The 25,759-nt window shown below is 44.0% G+C and overlaps 1 protein-coding gene across 4 annotated transcripts in view; it reads right to left on the bottom strand.

The window, feature by feature from the left end:
• MORC4 (MORC family CW-type zinc finger 4) overlaps positions 1-17,506 on the bottom strand; it is a 75,621-nt gene extending 58,115 nt beyond the window's left edge. For 2 of the 4 annotated variants that reach the window (XM_054544932.2, XM_054544931.2), the window contains exons 1-2: positions 1,639-2,019; positions 1,448-1,520 (exon numbers count right to left, since the gene is read on the bottom strand). In XM_054544932.2, the coding sequence (XP_054400907.1) occupies positions 1,448-1,520; positions 1,639-1,740 (175 nt within the window). In that variant the 5' untranslated portion in view covers positions 1,741-2,019. Of the gene's footprint in view, positions 1-1,447; positions 1,521-1,638; positions 2,020-17,487 lie in introns of those variants that run through there. The other 2 variants (XM_054544934.2, XM_054544933.2) reach the window with 2 other exon arrangements.
• Positions 17,507-25,759: the final 8,253 nt, after the last annotated feature.

The raw sequence follows: 25,759 nt of genomic DNA on the forward strand, positions 1-25,759 counted from the left end.
TAGTTGTTATTTGGTCTTAAAATCTGTTTGTATACATGTATGTATGCGTGTGTGTGCATAATACATACACATACTCGCGCTCATACTGGACGTCTTAGATCCGGCTTAGGTTCTTTAAGGTAATGCTTATGGCCAAAATCACAAATATTCAAAATTACAAATTGGAAACTCATTAAATCACCTGGAAAGTACAGTAAGCACAGCACAGGTATATCACGTTCTGCACCGTGCCAACCATGAGAGAACAAGACATTTCGGTTTCCCATCCCCCACTATGTAAATCATTACTTTTTGCTCCCTTGTAGTCTTTCTTGTAAATTACATACTTAACTTGGATTGTATTCCATTCTGCAGAGGTTCAGTGCACAGCCCCAAGGCACAGTACCAAACCTCAAAGATACAGTCCCTCTGCTCTAGGGTTCCAAACGTATCAATTCCACTTTTTGCCTTTCACCTTCTAATTAAATTACACATATTGTAAAGCATTCCGCGTTATGGTTAATCATCAAAGGTCTCTATCATTCTTATCACCCTTCCAAGTAAGTCTCCTGCTACCCATTGACTTCTTACCCAAGATAACTCTCATGGCATGGCCACAGTGACTGCTTAAGTAGAGACCGGGGTTCATTTGGGGAGCTTTGAAAACATTTTCAAGAGTTTGTTCTGTGCAACCTTGCCCATAAACACTTCTTCCTTCTTTCGATTTTCAAAGCATGTATAATGCGACCTGTATGCTGCTGCGTTTTGTGCAGGACTGCGTTTCTTCTTTGCTTTCCACAGAGTAGCACACTACTGCAAAAACTGGTGTAATTGGCTTGAAGGGATCAACTAAAAACGCTTCAAAAGCAAACACCGGTGGAGCGAGAGGTTAAGTTCTCAATATTCATTCCAGCGGTGTGAGGGCGCTCGTGGACCACGGACCTAGCCCTCCGCAGTAGCAGGGAGCCAAATGCACTCGTGTCATCTCTTAAGAGATGTCCCATCATTCCTAACTTTCTTGTCTCAAAAGTTAAGGAACTCCGCTTTCCAGACCTTTCCCCCAGGACCCGCCTCGGTCCTCTACAACGCCCCTCTGCTAGCTAGGCATCCTCCGTCGGTCGCCAGCCCCTACGGAGCCCAGCTGCCTCGGGGCCCGAGGTTTTTATGCATCTCCTTTTGATTACTAAGCTATCCTAAAGTGCCCGAACATCACGAGCGCGAGAGAAAAACCACACTGGTGTCTTTAACGCTTCAGACACACCTCGTTTCCTCCGTTTTATGAGCGGAACCTAGTTCCTGGAGAGAGAGCCATCCCCCTCCTCCGCCTGCGGAGCCGGGGCCGGTTCCGAGGCCCCCACCCCAGCCCCGGCCCGCCCCGCGCGGCTCTGCGCATTCCTCTCGCGTCCGCGGCACCACGCTGGCACCACTGCCTCGGGCGAACACGGCCGGGCCCGCCCTCGCCACTCACCTAGCAGCTCCGCGATGGCACTGAAGGGTCGCGTGTGGCTGCTGGAGTTGCTCTGGAGGTAGCGGGGGCTCATCTGGGGGCGAGAGAAGGTCCCGTCCCGCGTGAGGCCTCGGCCCGCCGGGCCCTCCCCGCGCGCCCCCCGCAGCCCAGGGGCCCGCGCGCGCGTCCGCCCCCTCGGGCCCCGGACCTACCGTGCTCAGGCGGATCCCGAAGGCCTGCGGGCCGCCGCCGGGCCGGGCCAGCCCGCAGCCCGGCGCGCCAGGGCCGGCGGGGGCCCCTCGGTACAGGAGCATTTTTTTGGCCGCCACGGTACCCGTCTGCTGCCGCCGGACCCCTGGCCCGGCGGTCCGGGACTAGCCCTCGCTCACTTCCACTCGCAGCTGGCGGCGACCGTCCGGGACCGGCCCTCCCTCGCTCCCACTCGCAGCTGGCGGAGGCGGAGCGCGCTCCAGCCACCTGTCCCGGGCGGGAGGGGTGAAGCCGGCTGAGGCAAGCGGCGGCTCCGCCCTGTCAGCACCTCTACCGACCCGGCAACTGCCCGGGCTGCCTCTGGGCCGTACAGAAATATGGCGACCTCCTGACAGCCGCTCCTTGATCCCCGCCCCTAATTAATTATTGGCGTTTGCCATAGGCCAGGCCGCCGAGCGGGAAAGCGCGGGGGACGGGGGGGGCGGGGGCGCGTGGGGAGGGGCGTGAATGAAGCAAGAGGAGGGAGAGCCTGTATGGGATTTCTGGAACCTAGTCCCGCTTAGGCTGCATGACTAACAGGCAAGATAAGACAAGTCTTTCAAGTTCTAAAGACTACAGTGTTGCTATCTGGGAAGATAGCAAGCTCGCCTGATGGGAAAACATTCTACCTACTCTGCCTCAAATGCCTCCAGAAGCGCCCAGAACTTTCTGGAAGGCAATTAGCAAACTATCTCCAAAGTCTTGCTAGCATGCAGGGACGGTGTTTCTAAAAGGAGAAGTTGGATTCACTTAAATACCGCCAAGTAGGGGATTGGTCGAGTTACCAAGTATGCATAAAATGAAATACCATGCAGTTCTTAAAGGCCATGTTTGTAGATAAGTATGTGTTGATGTAGAAAAATATTCATGAAGGAATGAAGAAAACAAGGAGTTACAACATATTGTGGAACGCATGATGCCTTTTCTATTGGAAAAACAAGTATATATGTATGCATATATACATATATACATATGCATGCATACACACATATACACACACATACATACATACATATACACACACACACACACACACACACAATGAAAACCACTTGATATACACCAAGATGATATCTCTGGGTCTGGAACTAGACACTTTTTCCTTTTTTCTTACCTGTGTTTTCTAATATACTATAAATATACACTGATAATAGAAAAACAGATTCATTAAAAATATATGTAATGTTCTATGGCATGAATGAACTATAATTTATTTGACCATTCCTTTATGGTAATTTAGGTTGTCCTCTTTTTTTAATTTTGACAATACAAAAAATGCTCCTTCACACACTCACGTACAGGTCATTAATTTCTGATACTGTTATCTCCACAGAATGAATTCCAAAAGATGAGACTGCTGCATCTAATAGCATGTGCATGGCTTAATCTTAATAAATACTGTAAGATAGGCAATTTGCCCTCCCAGCAACAATCAGCGCTATTTTGCCATGTTCATAGCACTAGATGGTCCCAATCTTTTAACTTTTTGACAGTCTTTTCAATAAAAAATAGTATCTCCTTATTGTTCTAATTTGCATTTTCCTGACTACCAGTAAGGCCGAATATCTTTTCAAATGTTTAGTATACATTTGCATCTCCTCTTCTACAAATGCCTGTTTATGTCCTTTGAGCATCATTTTTTACCCCCATTGGGTGCTTTACATTTGTCTGGTTTTTAGTTATCTTTTCTTCAACTTTTTAAAATACACAAAAGTACAGAAAACAATGTAATGAATCCCATGTACTTATTACTCAGATGCAGTAATTATCAAGACTGCCACACCTGCCGCAATGGACTGAACATTTGTGCCCCCCCAAAATTTGTATGTTGAAATCCTAACTCCCAATATGATGGTATTAGGTATTAGGATTAGGAGTTGGGGCCTTTGCCAAGTAATTAGGTCATAAGGGTGGAACCCTCATGATGGGATTAGTGCCTCATAAAAAGGACCCCAGAAAGCTCTCTCATCCTCTTTCTTCCACAAGGACTCAAGAAAGGGTCTGAATTCTGCAACCCAGAAAAGAGACCGTACCAGAACCTGATCATCTGCTGTTAATACGCAACCTAGTCTATGGTACTTTGTTAACAGCAGCCAGATCTGACTAAGGCACTTGTTTTCTATATCCCTTTTCTTCTTTTTCTTCTTCTTCTTTTTTTTTTTTTTTTTTTTTTTTCATTTCTGTAAGCTGTGAGCATTTCAGGGCAAATCTCAAACATCATGCCATTTTATTTTATATACTTCAGTGTTCTTTAAAAACATGGACATTTTCTAACAAACATAACCACCATGCCACTTTTATACCAAACAAAATTTATACTTATTCTTTGTTATCTTCTAATACCCAGACTTTTTTTTTTTTGAGACAGGGTCTCGCTGTGTCACCCAGGCTTTAGTGCAGTGGTACGATCTTGGCTCACTGCAGCCTTGACCTCCTGGGACCAAGCAATCCTCCCAACTCAGCTTCCTGAGTAGCTGGGACTACAGGCACATGCCATCATGCTCAGGTCATTTTTTTAACTTTTTATATTTTCTAGAGACGAGGTTTTGCCACGTTGCCCAGGCTAGTCTCAAGCTCCTGGGCTCATGCAATCCACCCGATTTGGCCTCCCAAAGTGCTGGGATTACAGGCGCAAGCCACTTTGCTTGGCCCAGTCCTTATTCAGATTTCCCCCAATTGTCTCAGAAATGTCTGCTTACAGTTGGTTTGTTTAAATCTAGACTCCAAGTGCACACATTGCACGTGGTTATGTGTCTTAAATCCATTTTAATCTAAAAGTCTCCCCTCTCTTTTTTTTTAGTCATGCTATTGATTTTTTTTTTTTTTTTTTTTTTTGGTAGAGATGGGTTCTCCCCATGTTGCCCAGGCTGCTCTTGGACTCCTGGGCTCAAGTGATCCTCCCACTTCAGCCTCCCAAAGTGCTGGGATTACACGTGTGAGCCATCGTGCCCAACCCCTTGAGTTGTTGAAGAAACCAAGACAGTTGGACTGTTGAATGCCCTACATTTTCATTTGTCTGTTTGCTTCTTCATGTTACTTAACTTGCTCCTCTTGTTACAGGAAAAAGTGTAACTTAACTATAAACCATAAATTGTCTCTAGAGTCTTAGAGTCTAGTACAATGTTTTCTAAATAGGAATGCTCATAGATAGATGGTGCTGTATAGTTCCCATTGCATCACATCAGGGAATACATACTGTGCAACACTTAGACGTGTTCAGATTCATCGGTGACTTCAGGGAGAGGCAGCCTGAAGCTTCCACTATAAATTTCTCCACCAACCTTTTACTTTATGGTTTCATTGTCTGAAAAAAGTATGTTATTAGGACTGCAAAATTATGATAGTCAATCTCATAATTTCTTCTAATTTATTAACTGGGTCATTCTGTATAGAACTTACCCTCATCAACCATGGCTATTTGGCTAATCTGAAATACAATTTATATAGGAAGGACATGGTAAATGCTTAACTCTACTTTTAATTGGCAATTTTTAATGTAAAGAGATGATGCCTGTGATGGATACTGTGATGTGTCAGCCCACCTCTCATTTCAATAAAAGACTTGTTGGCTGAGCTGCTGGGAGAAATGTTGACAGACTGCCTTCAGCTGTTAGCCCTTCAGGGATTGCTTCAGGTAATCTCTGCCTTACCCAAGGTCACAAACTTTTCTGGGGCAGCCTACAGTAACTGACCAAAGAGGGAGTATAAAGACCTGACTGTCTCAACCCAATTTGGGACAATTGGGAAGGGTCATTCTAACTCCAAATCTCTCTGTGGGGTTGGCTCTCTGCTATTGAGCCTGCATTGTAGCTCAGTGTTCCCCTCTGCCCACACCTACTTCATTGCACAGATCCTAATCTAAGAATACCTCTTAATAAGCACCCTGCACACAAAGCTCTTTCTTGGAATCTGCCTCCTGGGGAACTCAAACTGTAACACTTGAAATTGGGAGTGATCCAAGAAAGTCGGGACTATGATGATATTTGGTAAAAGGTGAAAGATTTATACAATCCAAAGAGAAACCAGAGCATTTGGATGATATTTGGGAGCTAAATCACTTACTGCCCAGTTGGCAATGAGGACCATACTACAGAGTGGATGGAGCACAGATAGCCCCTGCCACAAGGCAGCAGTCCTGTTATTGTTAAAACTTCCACCAGGTGTGAATTGGGATGGTAAAAGGGAACGTATAATCTTCTGTGATGTTTCAAGTGTTTGAGAAATATGGAGGAAGTAGTAGCTATAAGACCAATGGAAGGCCAAGGTAGGAGGATCACTTGAGCCCAGGAGTTCAAGGCTGCAGTGAGTTATGATCATGCCACTGTACTTCAGCCTGGGCAACAGAGCGAGCCCCTGACTCTGAAACAAAACAAAACAACAACAAAAAGAACCAATGGAATTTAGTGATTATTGAGTTCTAAAAAGGAGTAAACTCTCAATGGAGAAATAGAGACACATTTGCTATGTCAAAATCGGGATGCTGCCCGGGAAAGAATGAGACCCTGACACATGGTTTGGGGCTATCTAGATTGATGCTACCAAAATCTTGAATCCTTAGATTTCCCTGAACCAGCTGAGCCCATAGAACTGGTGCAATTTCCCTATTGGTAGTACCCACGCCCGCCCCATCCTCTTGCTTGCAGACATGCAAAGCTTCTCCCCAACAAGACAACATGTGCTTTCCCCTCCCCTCCTTGCCATTAGGCCTGTAACAAGGGCAAAGGCACAGCATGGACATGTGAGGCCTGATCAGGGAGAAGAGCGATTATACATCAAGAAGCTGCAAGATACCCAGCATGGATTGGCAGGAACTGGAAGGGTTCACATGGAATTGAATTCTGAGACTGCTTGATCAAGAGAGCTAGACTATAAGGTGGCATAACAGGCAGTTTATCAATTTTGGAGCACTACTGTGGAATATAGGATTTAACACTCTGGCAAGGACCACATGAGGTAGAACAGTCTCACAATTAGATGACTCCTTGAAGTACAGAAAAAGTGATGACCCATGCTAAGTGAGGTTGAAATGCCAGCATTGCTGTGACAATAGTAGAAGAAAGGATTAAAAGATTCAGAAGTGAGCCTATTGTAGTGGATAGATCAAACAAGCCTGGAAAACTCAAACAGAAAAACCCAGGATACACCATTTATCAAGGCGATAAGGAATGTGCTAGCAAGAGGGGCACCAGCACCACTGAGAAATTCACTGGCGGCTCTCCTCTGTAGGTTAGGCTTGATGGTGGAGAGACCCTTACAACTATGCTCATCATAGCAGGGCTCTGAAATGATAGAGACCCTATGGCTGAGTTCACTATCTAAAGTCAGGTAGGGGCATGATCATAATGAGTGGCAAGATTGAAGGAGCAGCCAGAAAAGACTGAAGTACAGTTACGGAAATGGTAAATAGAACATGGCCTCCCTAGGGGAAAAACAGATAGGCAGGGATAATAGGTGTCTATTCTGGAGAAGTTTAAACCAGAACCCTTATGTCTGGATCAAGCATTCATAGTCTTCCTTGCAGAGTGGCCCACTGCCATTTCTTCCTCCCTAAGCACAGCACAACATGTTGAAAGCTTTGCTCAGCCCTCACTCTTGTTTGACTCAAGACTCTTCACCTCTAGAAATGCCCATTTACTGCCTTTGAAAAGATGTGCTTGCATGGCCTATCTTGCTTGCTGTCGGGCATGGTGTATCGGCGTGTTTACTATTATACTTGTGCGATTTGGTGTTTAAACAAAAGCTTTGTACTCTCCTGATTGGCAAGTGAGGTCAGAGCCCCCCTCTCGGCTCCTCTCCAGCTCCCCACGACAGAGGCAATTCTGAGGGGCCAAGGCAGCTGCTGAAAGTCCAGGGTTTGGCCTTCTCAAGGCCCTGCTGCCACTGCCCAGCAATAAACAGAAGCAGCAAACAAATCCATACAAATCCCATCGCTGTGGCTCCACGGGGCCCTAAAAAGGCCATAATGCAAAGTTCCTCATGCTTCACTACCAAACAGGGCTTTAGCAGCAGCTGGCACATCTGTGAGGGAGGATCCCAATGAACAGAACCTGGCAGTTGGTTCAGCATGGGGGCCCGTGGTGAAAGCCTGAGTTTTCTGCAAAATGAGGAGCAGGGAAATGCTTCAGCAGGGTGTGGCGCAGCCCTCTGAGAATCCCTAGTATGCTTCTGCCTTGGGGCAGAGCTTTGGACCTCTAGGCCAGCCTGCACTCCCCCTGATCCACGGCCTTGGGTCTGAAGCACTGAGCTGTCTGTATTACTGTTTTTATTTCAAGCTGTCCCTTCTCCTAGGCCAGGCTGAGTTCCCTTAGCTACACTCCCATCACTTGTGGAGGAGCCCTGGAGTAGCTGCAGAGGCACTTGGAATTTCCTCCTGGTCGGTTAACCCTGTAACAAGTAGCTCCAATTGTTTGACACATGCATGTAATCGTTACCATGCAGACTGTTCCAGCGTGTGTGTTGGGGGGGGGGGCGGGGGGGCGGGGGTGGAGGGTGTTTCTCCTAACACCTTTTGACCCATTGTCTAAGGTCACTTGTCCCAAGTTCCTGGATGGGTGTGATGGAGAAAGAGCCTAAGACTTATCAGAGTGGGAGATCAGACAGGTGTGGTAGAAAAATTGAGTCACAAGGCATGGATTCCTGTCCAGACTCCTCCACTGGAATGGCCTGTGACCTTGGGGAAGTGTCACAGGCCACGTTCCCAGGGAAGCAGGCTCTGAGAGCTTCATGGGTAGGAGGTTTATTGGGGAGCACTGTCAGGATCAACACCTGTGAGGAATGCAGAAAGCGGAACTGGGCAGAGGAGGAAGTGGGACTGGGATGCAGCCACAACAAAGGCCTCAGGGGATCCCAAGAAAAGCTCAGAGTTCTCCAGAATTGTGGCAAGGGGCTAGGCATTTATGCTCCTCCATCAAGCAGTCATGGGATGCAGGCCATCACCTGGGAAGGATACACGACCTTCAACATGGTGGCTCTCTTCAGTCAAGGGCCATTCCCAGAGACGGGCACAACTGTGCGCTGTTGGCCACCAGTGCACCCTACAGCTGGGAAATGATGCTTCAGTGCTAAAGGGGAGGGGTGGAGGTGGGCAGTGCCAGGCATTCAGTTCAGCAAGTTGCTTCCCCTCTCTAGGTCCCAGTTTGTCACCTGTAAGTTAAGTGACAAGGGTGAACTCTAGGATCCCTTCCAGTTCCAGGGCTCTATGAATCCACTAGCCATTCCCTCTGCTCCACTACCACCCCCTTCCTGATAAGCTATCCCCAGTTTGGCATCCCACCCCATCTTACATGTTTGCAGTGGCTTCTCATTGATTATGACACAGTCCAAATTCGTGAGGTGACCCTCTATAATCTAGCCCGACGCTTCCCTACAGCCTCCTTCCTCGTTACTTATTCTCCACCGTGAACATTATGTTTCCATCACGCTCTCCTCTCCTTTTCTCTGCTCTTTCAATAAGGATGTGTCTTTTATGCATTCATGAACAGGGTATAATGGAAAGAGTTTGGAGCCAGACCTGGGCTGGAATCCAAGTCCAGCTCTCATAAGCTGTGTGAAATTAGGCAGGTCACTTAAGCTCTCTGAGCCTATTTCCTCCTCTTCTGATGATCGTTTCAAGAAACAAATGAGATAATATAGGTGAAGTGCCTAGCACAAACCTTAGTAGAGCTCAATAAATGTGAGTTCTCTTCCCTCCTCCCTTTGTTGAAATGGCTGAACCTAAACAACATCATCCAATGATTAGCTTCAAAAACATTTTAGGAGAATAAATGCTGTATGTAATTCGGTACCTTTCTTGCTAATCCTTCACTCAAGAAAAATCAAATCACTCTGATTTCTTAGTCTGGCACCAGATAAATTCCCAGTCTATGTTCAAACTGCTCCCTGGACTGCAACTGGCAGTGTCCAAGGCCTCTCGGCCCTAGTCATAAGAACATGAGAACATAGACACCTTTTTATTTCCTTTGCCAAGAAGCATCAGCCAGCATCACCTAGGAACTTGTTGAAAATGTACATTCTCAGCCACCATCACCCCAGACCTGTGATCACAAACTCTAGGGATGGGCCCAGTAATCTGCATGTTATCCTGGGTGATTGTGATGCTCGCTGGGGTTTGAGAACCTCCACTGCTCTAGGGCTTGGGGCTTATCTTGGGCCACGTGCCCCAGGGTTCCCTCCACCACCCTCTCTCCACCCAAGAAGAGGGAGGCATGACAGCACAAGCTGGAGAACTCCAGAAGAAGTCGAGCTTTTGTCAGAAGGCCTTGGGGTAGCTGGTGCTCTTTGACAACTGTAGGATCCTCAGGAACAGGTTGTGGAGCTTCACCCATAGCCCCGCCTCCCAGAACTAGACCCTCCTCCAGGTCGCATGGTACAGTCCCCGCCTCTGCACTAGGCCTCGCAAGACCAGAGACCCCTGACCTTTATGCCTATTCTGCACACCCCCTAAAGCACTGGTTCTCAAAGTATGGGCCCTAGACCAACAGCTTCCCACCATCTTCCCACCTGGGAAGATGTTAGAAACACAAATTCTCAGGCCCCACCCCAGACCTACTATAGGTGACTCTGATAAAGGCTCAAGTTTGAGAACCACTGGCCTAGACTTTGCAAATGAATTTAACTTAGTTTGCTTTTTAGGCCAGATGCTGTGGCTCTTGCCTGTAATCCCAGCACTTTGAGAGGCCGAGATGGGCAGATCACGAGGTCAGGAGATCGAGACCATCCTGGCTAACATGGTGAAACCCCATCTCTACTAAAAATACAAAAAAAAAAATTAGCCGGGAGTGGTGGTGGGCACCTGTGGTCCCAGCTACTCGGGAGGCTGAGGCAGGAGAATGGCGTGAACCCAGGAGGCGGAGCTTGTAGTAAGCTGAGATCGCACCACTGCACTCCAGCCTGGGCAACAGAGCAAGACTCCATCTCAAAAAAAAAAAAAAAAAGAAAAGAAAAGAAAAGAAAAATACCCAAGTGTGGTGGCGTGCACCTGTAGTCCCAGCTACTCCAGAGGTTGAGGTGGGAGGACTGCTTCAGCCCAGGAGGTTGAGGCTGCAGTGAGCCGTGATCACCACTGTACTCCAGCCTGAGCAACAGAGCGAGACTCTGTCTCTTAAAAAATGCTTTTAAAACCTTCCCATTCTCTGGCTACTTCTTTACTACACAGGAGATAAAAAGTAAGACAAAGACTTGCTGATGAGAGGATCTAGAAAGCCATGCCTCCTAATTAGGAGAAACCCCCTTTCCACTCTTCTCTTTGGATTTGTCTGTTCTGTCCATTCATTTTGAATGGGACCTGTGCCTGGTCCCACTTGATTTGTACTTGATACTTATTTCTCCAATAGCTTGTTGCCACTGGTAAAAGCCTTGGCACACAACACAGAACACTTGGACTGTAATACAAACAAGCATTTCGAACAGAGATTTAAACCACTTTCCTGACAGCCACTGGCATGGCATGTTTTACAGCAGATATCAGTTCAAGTTGTGAAGACTCAGGGATTTCAGAAAATAAAGAAAATAAGGGGCAGAAGTGGGGAGGCCTATTCCCCAGCTGGCAGATAAATTAGAGATCAAAACAGATCCAGGGAGCCCAATTAGTCAGGCTTTTTTATAGTGAAGGGGACAAGGGACAGGGCTTGGGCATGATTCAGCTGAGGAGCCCTCGCTGAGGAAGGAGAGGAGTGGGACATGGCAGGGCTGGCTGAGGGCTCACGGATAGGAGACACCGGGGCCTTAAGAGAGCTCTGTGGGTGAAGCCCGGGAGGGCAGAGCAGAGCCAGGGTCTCAGGCCTAAGGTCTGAAAGTGTGGCCTGATAAAGGACTTCCCTCCCCAGCCAGAGTGATGGCTGCATGAGAGCCAAGTGGGCAAAGGTGTGCCCTGAAAACAGAAGCAAAGGCTTGCTGGGGGAGAGGTCAGAGTTCACCCTGTGTACCTGCCAGTCTGAGGGAGATGACAAGAGCAAAGTGCTAGAGTCTCCTTCACTTTCCTCTCAGCACCCTTACGCCGCAACCAGGTCTGTGTGCGCCCCTTCCCTTTTCTCACTTGGAAGGAAACTATCACAGAGGCCAAGATGAACCCCTGGGACTCCACACCGCTGTCCAGTTCAATGCCAAGCATGAGGCCTTCCTAAAGAAAGCCGCTCTCCTGCTTGAGTTTTGTTTGTTTAAAAGGAACTCTCCCTGTCTTTCTCTTCCTGGAGTCTCCTCAGGGGCTCGAGTGGACCTGCCATAGGACATGGGCCTTGGCTCGGCACAGAGCATGTGGACTCAATGGTTTCTGTCTTCCCATCTTGACAAATCTGGGTGGCCTGCCTCCTGGTTCTTACCTGAGAAAGATCTCAGAGCATCTCAGGGGGAAGAAAAGGGAAGCCCCAGCTACCATGAGGGATGACGGGACAGGCAGGGGAGACCTATGATAGAGAGAAGGGAGCTGCAGACCAGGCAGGCATTCTGTTAGCTCACTACAAGCTGCTGTCCCTGGGAGTCCTTCCTCTTGGTGCCAGCTGGCCACAGGTGCCAGCCTTCTGCAGTGAGTCAAGGAGATATGTTCTCTGGGTGCGCAGTGTTCAGAGGGAAGAAGGCACTTGTCTCACCTATGCACAAAGGACTAGATGAGTAGCTTGTTAGCTCATCCAGGTAGGGCTTATCCCAAGTGCAAGTGCACGTGTGTTTTGGTGGGGGTAGGGGACATTTAAATGGTATGATACATAGATTGTATGAATTTGCCAAAGTCATCAAATGGTATACTTAAAATTTGTGCATTTCATTGTGTGAAAATTTTTACCTAAGAAAAGAAATGTAAACAAACATTGATCTCCGATGATATGAAGACTAAAGTGATTCAAGGGAAGTGTCCTCATGTCTGCAACTTACTTTGAAATGCATCAGAAAATTAGATGAGCAAATCAAAACCACAACGAGATACCATCTCACACCAGTTAGAATGGCGATCATTAAAAAGTCAGGAAACAACAGGTGCTGGAGAGGATGTGGAGAAATAAGAACACTTTTACACTGTTGGTGGGACTAAACTAGTTCAACCATTGTGGAAGACAGTGTGGCGATTCCTCAGGGATCTAGAACTAGAAATACCATTTGATACCATCCAGCCATCCCATTACTGGATATATACCCAAAGGATTATAAATCATGCTGCTATAAAGACACATGCACACGTATGTTTATTGCGGCACTATTCACAATAGCAAAGACTTGGAACCAACCCAATGTCCAACAATGATAGACTGGATTAAGAAAATGTGGCACATATACGCCATGGAATACTATGCAGCCATAAAAAAGGATGAGTTCATGTCCTTTGTAGGGACATGGATGAAACTGGAAACCATCATTCTCAGCAAACTATCACAAGGACAGAAAACCAAACACCGCATGTTCTCACTCATAGGTGGGAATTGAACAATGAGAACACTTGGACACAGGGTGGGGAACATCACACACTGGGGCCTGTCATGGGGTGGAGGGAGGAGGGAGGGATAGCATTAGGAGATATACCTAATGTAAATGACGAGTTAATGGGTGCGGCACACCAACATGGCACATGTATACACATGTAACAAACCTGCACGTTGTGCACATGTACCCTAGAACTTAAAGTATAATAATAATAATAATAAAAGAAAATTAGATAAGCTGTTGGATAGATAGAAGAACAGACAAATTTGTAATAAAGCAAATACTATAAATTTTAGCATCTAGTTGGTGTCTATATAAACGTTTGGTATATAGTTATTTCAACTTTTTGTAAGTTTGAAAATTTTCCATAATGAAACATTGGCAAAAATAATATTGTATTTGTCAGGTAGGTGTGGAAATTAGTATCATTCTTAAAGAGCTAAGTATGCAGGGGTGTTAGATCTTATTATAGCTACTCTTAATTTACTAATCTGACCTCTAGAAAAAAAAACTTGGAAAATGACGGAGTACTGTAAACTCAACAAATAGCGGTCCTAATTTCTACCACTGTGCTAAATGTGGAATATTTTCTAGAGCAGATTGACATAGCCTCTGGTATAAGGTATGTAGCCATTAATTCGGTGACTGCTGTTTTTCATACTATTTGAAAAAGAGGGTCAGAAAAAGTTCACATTCTTATGGGACAGACAAGAATATATATTAGTCATTTTGCTACATGGCTATGTTAACTCTGGCCCTCTGCCATAATACAGAAGAGATCTAAATATCTCAATATCCCACAGAACATCACCTGGATTCACTATATCACAGAAATCATGCTAATTAGAGCAGATGAGCAAGAAGTAGCTTGCACATTGGTGGCCTTGGCAATGCACACTCACTCACAACATGGGAGATAAACCCTATGAAGACTGAGGAGCCTGGCATATAAACATATTTTTTTAGGTCACCATTGTTTAGGGGCACGCACAGCAATCCCATCATGATAAAAAAAAACAAATTATTGCACCTCGCACCTCTTACAACAAGGAAGGAAAGTGCAACATCTGGAAGGCCTCGTTGAGTTCTGGGAGCAGTATATTCCTTACTTGCTAATACTGCTCTGACCCATACACTGAATGATGTCAGACAGCATATACTGACTGACAGTCTTGAGTGGGAATCAAAGAAGTGCTCTGCAGCAGATTTATGCTACAGTGTAAGTAGCCGTGCTTCTTGGGCCATATGACCAGAATACCCTATGGTATTAAAGGTAGTAGTGGTAGGGGAAGATGCTATGTGGAGTTTATTGCAAACTGCGTGGGATAATCACAATGCAGTCTGCAAGGCCATGCCATCTTCAGAGAAGTACATGCCTTTGAAAAAAATCCTCTGATATGTTTTTGGGTCATAGTATAAATGTGGCAAAGTGATGATAGGACATTATGTAAACATGTGGTCACAACTACTCATCATGAGCTGGGTTTCATCAAACGCACCAAATCTGAAAGTGAAATGGGCCTAGCAATAAGCTACTATAAGGAAGTGATAAATTCAGCACAAGCAGGACCAAAGGACACAAGCAGCCAAATGAGCAGGTGGCTCAGTCCCCCATGTCATCCATCACAATTTCACCAGTATCTCTTCCTAAGCTCATGCTTATGATATATGGGGGCATCCCTCATGACCAGCTGACAAAGGAGGAAAAGCCTGCATTTGGTTCATGGATGGATTTCCATGGTGCATGGCTGTAAGCCAAAAATGAATGACAGCCACATTACAGCCCCACTCATGATGACCTTGAAAGAAGATGATGACAGATAACTCTAAAGGCCACTCTAGCTGAGACTGTCCTTTGAGCTTGCATCACAGATTGAATTCTCCCTCCATCCACTCCTGCTTCCTTGCTCTCTCTTCAGTAGGTGTTGAACCAAAGGTTTCTTCTTAATGAATGATTATGTTCATTAACACCATCTCAGAGTGCTTCCTACTGCAACAGTGCCAGTTTTTCTCTTACTTCTCAATTTGTAAAATCTCTTTGTATATTAGGAATGTTATTAGATGTAGTAGAGATATTTTCTATTAGTCTTTTGACTCTTTGTTTATAGTTTCGTTTGCAAAACAATTCTTTTTTTTGTAATTGAATCTGTTAACCCTTTCCCTATATCTACCAAAAGATGATGACTTTGGCCGAACGTGGTGGCACATGCCCGTAATCCCAGCACTTTGGGAGGCTGAGGCTGGTGGAACACTTGGGCTCAGACGTTCAAGACCAGCTTAGGCAACATGGTGAGAACCCCATCTCTACAAAAGATACAAAAAAAAAAAAAAGATAATGACTTTCATGTATAGGCATTAACCTGAAAAGAACCATAGTATACTGTTAAAAGAAAGTTGCAGAATAATATATTTAGCAGCACTTATCAAACTCTTCTTGTTATAGGACTCACTCAATTTCTTCTTTGAAAACTCAGATTCAATAAGCATAGGGTGGGGCCCAGGAATCTATATTTTTGTTTTTGTTTTGTTTTGTTTTGTTTTGTTTTGGAGATGGAGTTTCTCTCCTGTCGCCCAGGCTGGAGTGCAATGGCGCGATCTCGGCTCACTGCAACCTCCGCCTCTGGGTTCAAGTGATTCTCCTGCCTCAGCCTCCCAAGTAGCTGGGATTACAGGTGCCTGCCACCACGCCTGGCTAGTTTTTATATTTTTAGTAGAGATGGCATTTCACCATGTTGGTCAGACTGGTCGCGAACTGCTGACCTCAGCTGATCCTCCTGCCTCGGCCTCCCAAGGTGCTGGGATTAGAGGCATGAGCCACTTCGCCCAGCCAGGAATCTATATTTTAACAACCACTCAAGACAATTATATGATCAGATAAATTCGACCACAAAATATCACTCCATTTTTGTAATTTAAAAAAGGGGAGAAGGAACTATTTGTGTGTGTGTGTGTGTGTGTATTTGTACATACTACAGAGAAAAGTGTGTAAGAATACACATCAGATTAATATTGCTTTCCTTAAGTGGGTGGAACCAGAAGAAATTAAAAGATTGTGTATTTTTATCCTTTTGTTATTTTTATTACAATGGGCATGAATTACCATAACTTTTTTTTAATCTAGTAAATTTTAAAAGCCATTTGAAATTGTCTTTTTTTTCTTTTACAAGAATAAAATAAAGGCCGGGTGCGGTGGCTCACGCCTGTAATCCCAGAACTTTGGGAGGCTGAGGCGGATGAATCACCTGAGGTCAGGAGTTCGAGACCAGCCTGACCAACATGGAGAAACCCCGTCTCTACTAAAAATACAAAATTAGCAGGGCATGGTGGTGCATGCCTGTAATCCCAGCTACTCGGGAGGCTGAGGCAGGAGAATCGCTTGAACCTGGCAGGCAGAGGTTACAGTGAGCCGAGATCACACCATTGCACTCCAGCCTGGGCAACAAGAGCAAAACTCCATCTCTAAATAATAATAATAATAAAACAAAAAAGAAAAGGAAGCTTTCAGGAGAACTGTCTTGATTCTTGGGTAAGCCTTCTCTGCCAGCTCCACCACAGCATCAGGAATTCTCCCTGTATCAAGGGAGCTACACCTGGCCAGTGGTTGATGAGTTTTACACCCATGTGACCGTGAAATAGTTAACAGAGTTTCTATGCTGTTAAAATTTTGGTTCACACCAAAAATAGTTTATACAGGTTGTGTAACAGCTGCTGTTGCAATTATGTCTAATGGAAGGTTTTGATTCACACCAAAAACACTTACATGTGTTTTGAGTGGCTAAAACTTCTGGTTTCCTAGGAACTAACTACACAAGTCTCCCCTGGGGACTCTGAAATCATCCTTCTTACTCTTGCCTGGTTCACTGCCTTGGAAACATTCAAAACAGATTGCTGATCTTCTAGGCACTGGGATTATAAGACTTGCTTGTACCTTTTATTTAGAAAAAAATGTTTTTCTGATTATACAAGTAATTACAAGCTCACTGTAGAAAATTGTAAAAAGATAGAAAAGTATAAAAACAAACAGAAGAAGAATCACTCATAACCCTACCACTCAGAAGCAACCACTGTTATGCTTTTGACATATTACCTTCCAGTTTTGTTTCCATGCACTTTTTACATAGTTGAGCTCATCCTAGACATATAATTTAATATATCGCTTTTACCATGCAATGTAATAATATAAGCAAGTTTTTATAAACCATGCTTTTATTACATTCCGCTTTATATAGATGCACTCTGATTTACTTTATCATTCCCCTTTTATTCACATTTAAGTTATTTCTTTGGTAAAAGAAACATTGAAGCTTATATCTTTGGGAATAAAACTATCTGAATTGGAAACCATCTCCCACTTCTAATGCTGGTGATAATGTTGCCTAACAGTTGTACTCCAAAAGGGTACTCACCAATTTTCACCTTGTAATCATCATAGTGAATTCCAGGATATCTTAAGCCCACCAACTAAGAGGTGGTTCTCCTGAAAATATAGAACAAGGAAACAAGTGAAATCATAGCTCCAGTGACAGAGAGGACAGTCATGTTATCCTAAAACCCCAATATAACAAACTTTCAGAACAGTGACAAAAATGGTATCCATTATATTTAGCCAAAACTCCTATGTATCTGTTTCTATGTTGTGCTTTGTTCTTACCTGAAGTCAAAAACCTTTTCCACTTTGTTCTGGCAGAACTCTTTTAAAGGGAGAAGGGCCAGAAGACACCTTGTCTAGCAGAGCTGTGTGTTGCCATAAGAAAAATTACACTAAAACAGAAATGGTGTTTTTGAAAATCACACTGGCAATTTATTTAGGGCTAAAGCCTCGTGAAGTTTAGAAGGACATATACTTTGTCATTCTAACTTTACACCACTTCAAACCTTTCTCCAAAATAAGACCATAGTTGCTTTAAAATACTCAAGAAAAAAAGGTGTGGCTCTACGAAGAAGTAGGTGATACAAGATTAGTAAAATGTTGTAATTTTTGAAACTAGGTGATGGATACGGATTCTACTATCCTCTCTACCCTTGGGTATGCTGAAAATTTCCATAATAGAGAGAGAGAGAGAGAGAGAAATGTATAAGGCATCTAAAAATTAAAAGTAAAAAAAAAATGAGCATAAGACCCCATATGAATTGTAACATTTCACCTTGTTTGGGCCAGAATTTTCTTACCTGAAACTTACTTTCTAAAATAACTAGGAAACCACATAACAAGTTTTAAAGGACACGTTTGGTTATGTCGTTTCTTGCTTATAGTAATTTAGCTGTCTGTAACAAAATCCTATCGGTCCCTAAAAAATTGATGAACTGATATTGCATTGGCTTAGAAGTTGTACTTCAATTAATGATTACTACCTTTCACATCTTGCCTAAGGAAAAGGTAGATGAACATGACTGACTTCACAGTTTTTGAGAAACCATTTCACCACCATCTATTGCACACAGAAAGGCAGATATTCCTGCAGCGTGGACAAAGCATGGCCTTTCTGTGGTCTGTGGTGCGTGGTCTCCATTTGATGCTGGCTCCCTCAGCAGAACCAGTTATTTTACCCAGTTTTCCCAAGTCTCTCTCCCAGCATCTGGCACATGATATTATGATATATCTCTCTACTGGTCTTTCTTCCCCTCTACAATGCCAATTATTTCAAAGTCAAGGCTATGTCTTATTCTATTTTTGTTTGTATAGTAGTTGGTACAGTCTCTGCAAAGTGCTAAGGAACATAAATGTATAATAAATGAACAAAGGAATAAATATACACAAGTACTGGAACTGGAGTATGCAAAAGTAAGGTTAAGATCTGGCTCATATTTCTTAGTTGTTACAGTCTTAAGAAAGTTTCTTAACCTAAGTGACTCTCAGCTATGAAATGGGAATTACAACGCCAAACTTTCCTACTTCACAGTGTTATTTCAAGACTCAAAATCAACTTGAAATAGTGCATATGAAAATATTTTGGATGCCGGATGCGATGGCTCACGCCTGTAATCCCAGCACTTTGGGAGGCAGAGGCGGGGTGGATCACGAGGTCAGGAGTTCGAGACCAGCCTGGCCAATATGGTGAAACCCCGTCTCTACTAAAAATACAAAAATTAGCCAGGTGTGGTGGCACGTGCCTGTAATCCCAGCTACTCAGGAGGCTGAGGCAGGAGAATCGCTTGAACCTGGGAGGCGGAGGTTGCAGTGAGCTGATATGGCGCCACTGCACTCCAGCCTGGGGGACAGAACGAGACTCTGTCTCAAAAAAAAAAAAAAAAAAGAAAGAAAGTATGAAACCAAAAGGAGGGAAGGTCACCTGTGTTGTGTTAAGGAGAAAGGCAGCATAGTGTAGTGTTTATGGCCCCTCTCATTGAGTTGCTGTGAGAATAAAATGAGGTGATATATGTAAAATACTTGGAAAAATACCTGGGACAAAGTAACCTTTCTGAAATGGTAGTAGCCCTGATTATTCTCTTGTATGTGAAAGAGTTCAATTAGCTGGGGGTGATGGGATTATATGGGAGTCAGCAATATGGAGCAGATGTCCTTTAAAATTTAAAATGACCAGTTGACCTCCATGATGTCTTGGTGGGCAATTTGGAATCCTTGTCTAAATAACATCAAACTCACACAGTCTGTGTGAGTCTGTATGACTGGCTCGTGCCCTCACTGGGCCTGAGAGTGGCCCCTCCATGTATGTGTATGCATATGTGTATATGTGTATATATATAGATATGTATGTGTATATGTGTGTGTATATATGTGTGTGTGTGCCCACGTATCTGTGTATATTTGTGTGTGTTTCTATGAAGGCATTGTGCTGGGCCTGAGTATGTCCCCAACTGAAGTGCACATCTCTGTGTTTGTCTCTGTATACATGTGTATCTTAGCCTGTTCAGGCTGCATTAACAAAATACTTTAGACTGGGTAATTTATAAACAACAGAAATTTATCTTTCACAGTTCTGTAGGCTGGGAAGTCTAAGATCAGGGCACTAGTAGATTGAGCATCTGCTGACAACCTGTTCCTCATAGATGGCACCTTCTATGCGTCCTCACATGGTGGAAGGACAAAGGGACTAATAACCTCCCACAGGCCTCTTTTATAAGAGTACCAATCTAATTCATGAGAGCTCCACTCTCATGACCTAATCACCTCCCAAAGGCCCCACCACCTAATTCCGTCATCTTGGTGATTAGGTTTTCTCTTAGCCTATTCAGTGTTACTATAATAGAATACCTGAGACTAAGTAGTTTGTAAAGCAAAGAGGTTTATTTGCATCTGGTGAGGGCCTCAGGCTGCTTCAACTCATGAAGGAAAGAAGGGGATGCTGGTTTATGCAAAGAGATCATATGGCAAGAGATGAAGCAAGATGGAGGGGAGGTGCCAGTCTCTTTTTTTTTTTTTCTGAGACAGAGTCTTGCTCTGTCATCCAGGCTGAAGTGCAATGGCATGATCTTGCTGCAACTTCTGCCTTCTAGGTTCAAGCAATTATCTCACCTCAGGCTCCCCATTAGCTGGGATTACAGGCACCTGCCATCATGCCCAGGTGCCAGGCTCTTTTTAACAAACAGCTCTTGAGGGAAGGAATAGACCCAGAACTTAGTCACTACCCCTATCCCAAGGCATTAATCTATTCATGAGGCATCACTCCCATGGCCTAAACACCTCCTGCCAGGTCCCACAATACGGTTTGGATCTGTGTCCCCCTCAAATCTCACTTTCAGTTGTAATCCTCAGTATTGGAGGTGGGGCCTGGGGAAAGTGATTGGATCACCTTCTAATGGTTTAACACCATCCCCCTGGGCGCTGTTCTCATAATAATGACTTCTCACCAGATCTGGTCATTTAAAAGCATGTAGCACTTCCCCCTCTCTCTCTTTTGCCTGCTATGGCTGTGTAAGACACGTCTGCTTCCCCTTTATCTTCCACCATGATTGAAAGTTTCCTGAGGCCTCCTCAGAAGCCATCATGCTTCCTGTACAGCCTGTAGAACCATGAGCCAATTAAACCGCTTTTCTTTATAAATTACCCAGCGTTGTGTATTTCTTTATAGCAGTGTGAGAATGGACTAATACACTCCACCACTCAACATTGCCACATTGGGGATCAAATTTCAACATGAGGTTTAGAGAGGACAAACATCCAAAACATAGCATTCTTCCCCTGGCCCCACAAAACTCAAGTTCTTCTCACATGCAACATACAATCACTTAATCCAAGAATCCCAAAAGTCTTAACTAGTTTTAGCATCTACTCAAAAGTTCAAAGTCTTATCTGAGACTCAAGTTAAGTTCCTTCCAGCTATGAGCCTACAAAATAAAAAACAAGTTATTTATTTCCAAGATTCAATGGTTTTAAGGGCATTGGGTAAACATGCTCATTTCCCACAGGGAGAAATTGGCCGAAAGAAAGGGGTAACAGGCCCCACACAATTCCAAAACCCAGCAAGGCAGACATTAAACCTTAAAGCTCCAAATAATCTCCTTTAACTCCATGTCCCACATCCTGGGCATGCTGGTGGGAGGGGTAGACTTCCAAGGCCTCAGGCTGCCCCCGTCCCATGACTTTGCTGGACACAGCCCATGTGGCCACTCTCTTAGGGTTGGAATCTAATGCCAGCAACTTTTCCAGGCTGAGGTGGTATGCTGCCAGTTGTTTTACCATTCTAGAGTCCAGACAGAAGCCCCACCCCTGCAGCTCCACAGGGCCTTTACCCAATGGGGACTCTTGGTGGTAGCTCCACTCCTGGGACAGGTTTCTGCCTGGGCACCCAGGTTTTCCAATACATCCTCTAAAATCTTGGTGGAGGGAGTCACATCTCCATAGCTTTTTCATTCTGTGGACCTGCAGAATTAACTCCATGTTGACATCACCAATGCTTATGGCTTGTGCCCTCCATAATGGTAGCACAAGTATCTGGGGTCATTGGGGCCATCTGAGCCACGGCTGCTCCTGCCAGAGTGGCCCAGATTTTGGGGTCATTTTTTTACATGCTCTTGACTATTAGCACCTGGATCCCTTTTAGTTTTGCTAATCTCTTTACTAAAGGGTGTCTCAGCTGCACCCTCAGCTGTACCAAATGGCCACTGACTATCTTAAGTTCAATCTCGCATATCCTCCTTTGTGTCTGCCTTATCATCATGCTGATTCCCTCAGTAATAATTTGAATAAATCTTTGTATATGCCCACTACTTTTTTTTTTTTAAGCATTGAGCTGGGCATGGTGGCTCACACCTGTAATCCCAGCACTTTGGGAGGCCAAGGTGGGTGGATCACCTGAGGTCAGGAGCTCGAGACTGGCCTGACCAACATGGTGAAACCTCTTCTCTACTAAAAATATAAAAAAATTAGCCGGGCATGGTGGCGTGCCCCTGTAATCCCAGCTACTCAGGAGGCTGAGGCAGGAGAATCACTTGAACTCAGGAGGTGGAGATTGCAGTGAGCCGAGATTGCGCCACTGCACTCCAGCCTGGGCGACAGAGTGAGACTACGTCCAAAAAAAAAACAACAACAACAACAAAAAAACATTGATTAGATAATACTGGGTATGTAGATTAACTTGACCTGTCTGGGACATGAATACATGAACATTCTGCTCTACAAGTACATGACTTTAGTAACTTATTATGAGATGTTAAATGACAGAAAATAACTATAGATTTAGTAACTGGTCGCCATTGAAAAATTTGTAAGGTACTCAGTTTTATAATTTTTTTAAGAGACAGGATCTTGCACTGTTGCCCATACTGGGTGGTGCAATCATAGCTCACTCTAGCCTTGAACTCCTGGGCTCAAGCAATCCTTCTGCCTCAGCCTCCCCAGTAGCTGAGACTATAGGCACACAGCACCATGCCTTGCTGATTTTTAAAATTTTTATGTTTTGTAGAGACAGAGGTTTCACTATGTTGCCCAGGCTGGTCTTGAACTCCTGGCTTCAAGAAATCCTCCCACCTGGGTTTCCTAATTTATAGAGACAGAAAGTACATTATTGGTTGATTAGGAGTTGGTGGTCACATGGGAAGAACAGTGAAGTGACTGCTAATGGATATAGGGTTACTTTTAGGGAGGATGAAAATTTTCTAAAATTACATTGTGGTGATAGTTTCTCAACCCAGTAAATATATTAAAAACATTGGCGTGTACATTTTAAGTGGGTTAATTTTTTAATGTGAAATACACCTCCAAAAACTTAAAAAACAAATTTGCATGACGTTGACATGATCCTGAGGCTAATGGAACAAGTCATATCCAATATGATGTGACTACAGATATATCTGTTAAAATAAAATAAATATTATCTTCTGGTTTATAAGAGAAGGCAACTTACTGTATTAATTCAGTGTTTGTCCTCCCATCTATGTGGAATTAGTATTTAAAAATACAAAGCACAGCTAAACAGATAGTTAAGTGAAACAGACCCTATTTGGGTCCTGAAAAGTTGCTTGCCCTAATGAGCCGGGTGCTCCTTGGGAGTAAATAGGCACTCGAATCTCCCCTATGCCATACTTTAAAGGGCGTGTAAGTTCAAGTACAAATAGTCATCAGCAATTTTTCAGAGCTATTTTTGCTTTTTCCTACAGAGGGGGAAATGGAGCCCAATAATATATGCTATTTATAAGCACTCTTTTTTTTCCTCTAATGGACATTGCTATGTTTTCTGCTTTTGTACTCTATGTTTCCCCCACTTCACTATCTTACTCTGTCACCTTTCTCTAATCTTCTCACAATCATGTTATGTTATAATAGCACCTTACAACAACCTTGGGCCCAGATTTGTGCCCCTTGGTTCCTCTTAGCTACTTTTCAAGCACACAGTGAACTGCTGCAATCAAGTGGTTTTGATTTATTTTTTTCTACCTCCTTTGCCATATGTTTAATGCTAGTTTGTTTGTATCATTAATCTTGTAATTAAAATCTTCCTTGGCTGGGCACAGTGATTCACACCTATAATCCCAGCACTTTCGTAGGCCGAGGTGGGGAGATTGCTTGAGCCCAAGAGTTTGAGATCAGCCTGGGCAACAAAATGAGACCTCCGTTTCTACAGTTTTTTTTTTTTTTAATTAGCCAGGCATGGGGTGTGAAATGTTACTGTCATGATAAGCCTTTTATATAGCCTATAGTCCCAGCTACTTGGTAGGCTGAGATGGGAGGATCGATTGAGCCCATGAGATCAAGGCTACAGTGAGCCATGTTCGTACCACTGCACTTGAGCCTGGGCAACAAAGGGAGACTCTGTCAAAAGAAATAAATAAATAAAATAAACAAAATCTCCCAAAACCCTCCTTAGTTGAATTCACAGCCTCTGCACCTCCCTGAGCAGTATGTTCTTTCTGATAACTTGAAAGTGATTTTCCTTGATCTGTAAGTCTTGTATCATTCCTAAACCTTGATCCTCAAAAATTGCTTTTAGGTCCACCAGCTGGGAGTTGGAAGGGCGGATACTGTGGTATCTTCCCAGGACAACTTAAAGGCTACAGCCTCCAAGGGGAAGGGCCACTTTCAAGCTACATGTTCATTTCTTTTGATAGTAACAGGGTTATAATACTGGTTAAAATGTGTTCAGCATAATAACAATAGCCACCAATATGTGACAGGTTCCCCATGGGCAGCCCTTGTTCTTGCTACAGGTCCACCAGGGCATCCCCTAAATGAATGTAATCCAGGGAAAGAGTTTATATTATGCATCTTTATGAAATTTGATAGTTGTCAAACACCCTTGTTTTTTAATATTCCTCTCATCCGTTAGCAATCCTTCTTCTTCATGCAAACTGTTTCTCAAGATTATCCCAATTATCCAGAGATACTCAACTTTTACCTTTATCTTGGCACCCCATTTAGCAAAAGAAAAGCCTAGTGATCAGCAAGGAAGCAACAATCTTAGAAGCCATGCCTCATAGGAATTTTTCCCTCACCCTACTGGCTTTTCAAAGTACTTTATCCAAAAAAGATTATTCTCATATATCTTACACATCATTTTATTGAAATGTTACTGTAGTGATAAGCCTTTTATATACATTTAGAATATTCATATGTTCAGTTTTAGTAGAGACTGCCAAAAGCTTTTCCAAAGTGATTGTATCAATTTAAATTTTTACCAACAATATATGAGAGTTCCTTTTGCTCCACATCCTCATAATTTGCTAGTGTTAATGTCCACATGGATGTGTAGTGGTTTATCATTGTGGCTTTAATTTGAACATACTGATGATTAATGACATGGCCCAGTTTTTAATATGTTTGTTGGCCATTTGTATATCTTTTTTTATTAAGTGCCTCTTCAAGTCTTTTGCCCTTTTTTTTTTCTTTTTTGAGACGGAGTCTCGCTCTGTCATGCTCTGTCATCCAGGCTGGAGTGCAATGGCGAGATCTCAGCTCATGGCAACCTCCGCTGCTCGGGTTCAAGCAATTCTCCTGTCTCAGCCTCCTGAGTAGCTGGGACTATAGGCGCCTGCCACGATGCCTGGCTAATTTTTGTATTTTTAGTAGAGACAGGGTCTCACCAAATTGGTCAGGCTGGCCTCGAACTCCTGACATCAGGTGATCTGCCTGCCTCGGCCTCCCAAAATGCTAGGATTACAGGCGTGAGCCACCATGCCCGGCTTCTGTCTTTTTCTTACTGATTTGTAGTTCTTTATTTTGTATAGTATATGAGTACTTTGTCAGCAACATATTTTTCAAACATTTCCTACTCTGTGGCTTGC

The sequence above is a fragment of the Pongo abelii genome, chromosome X, assembly GCF_028885655.2.
Source record: "Pongo abelii isolate AG06213 chromosome X, NHGRI_mPonAbe1-v2.0_pri, whole genome shotgun sequence".
Lineage (NCBI taxonomy): Eukaryota > Metazoa > Chordata > Mammalia > Primates > Hominidae > Pongo > Pongo abelii.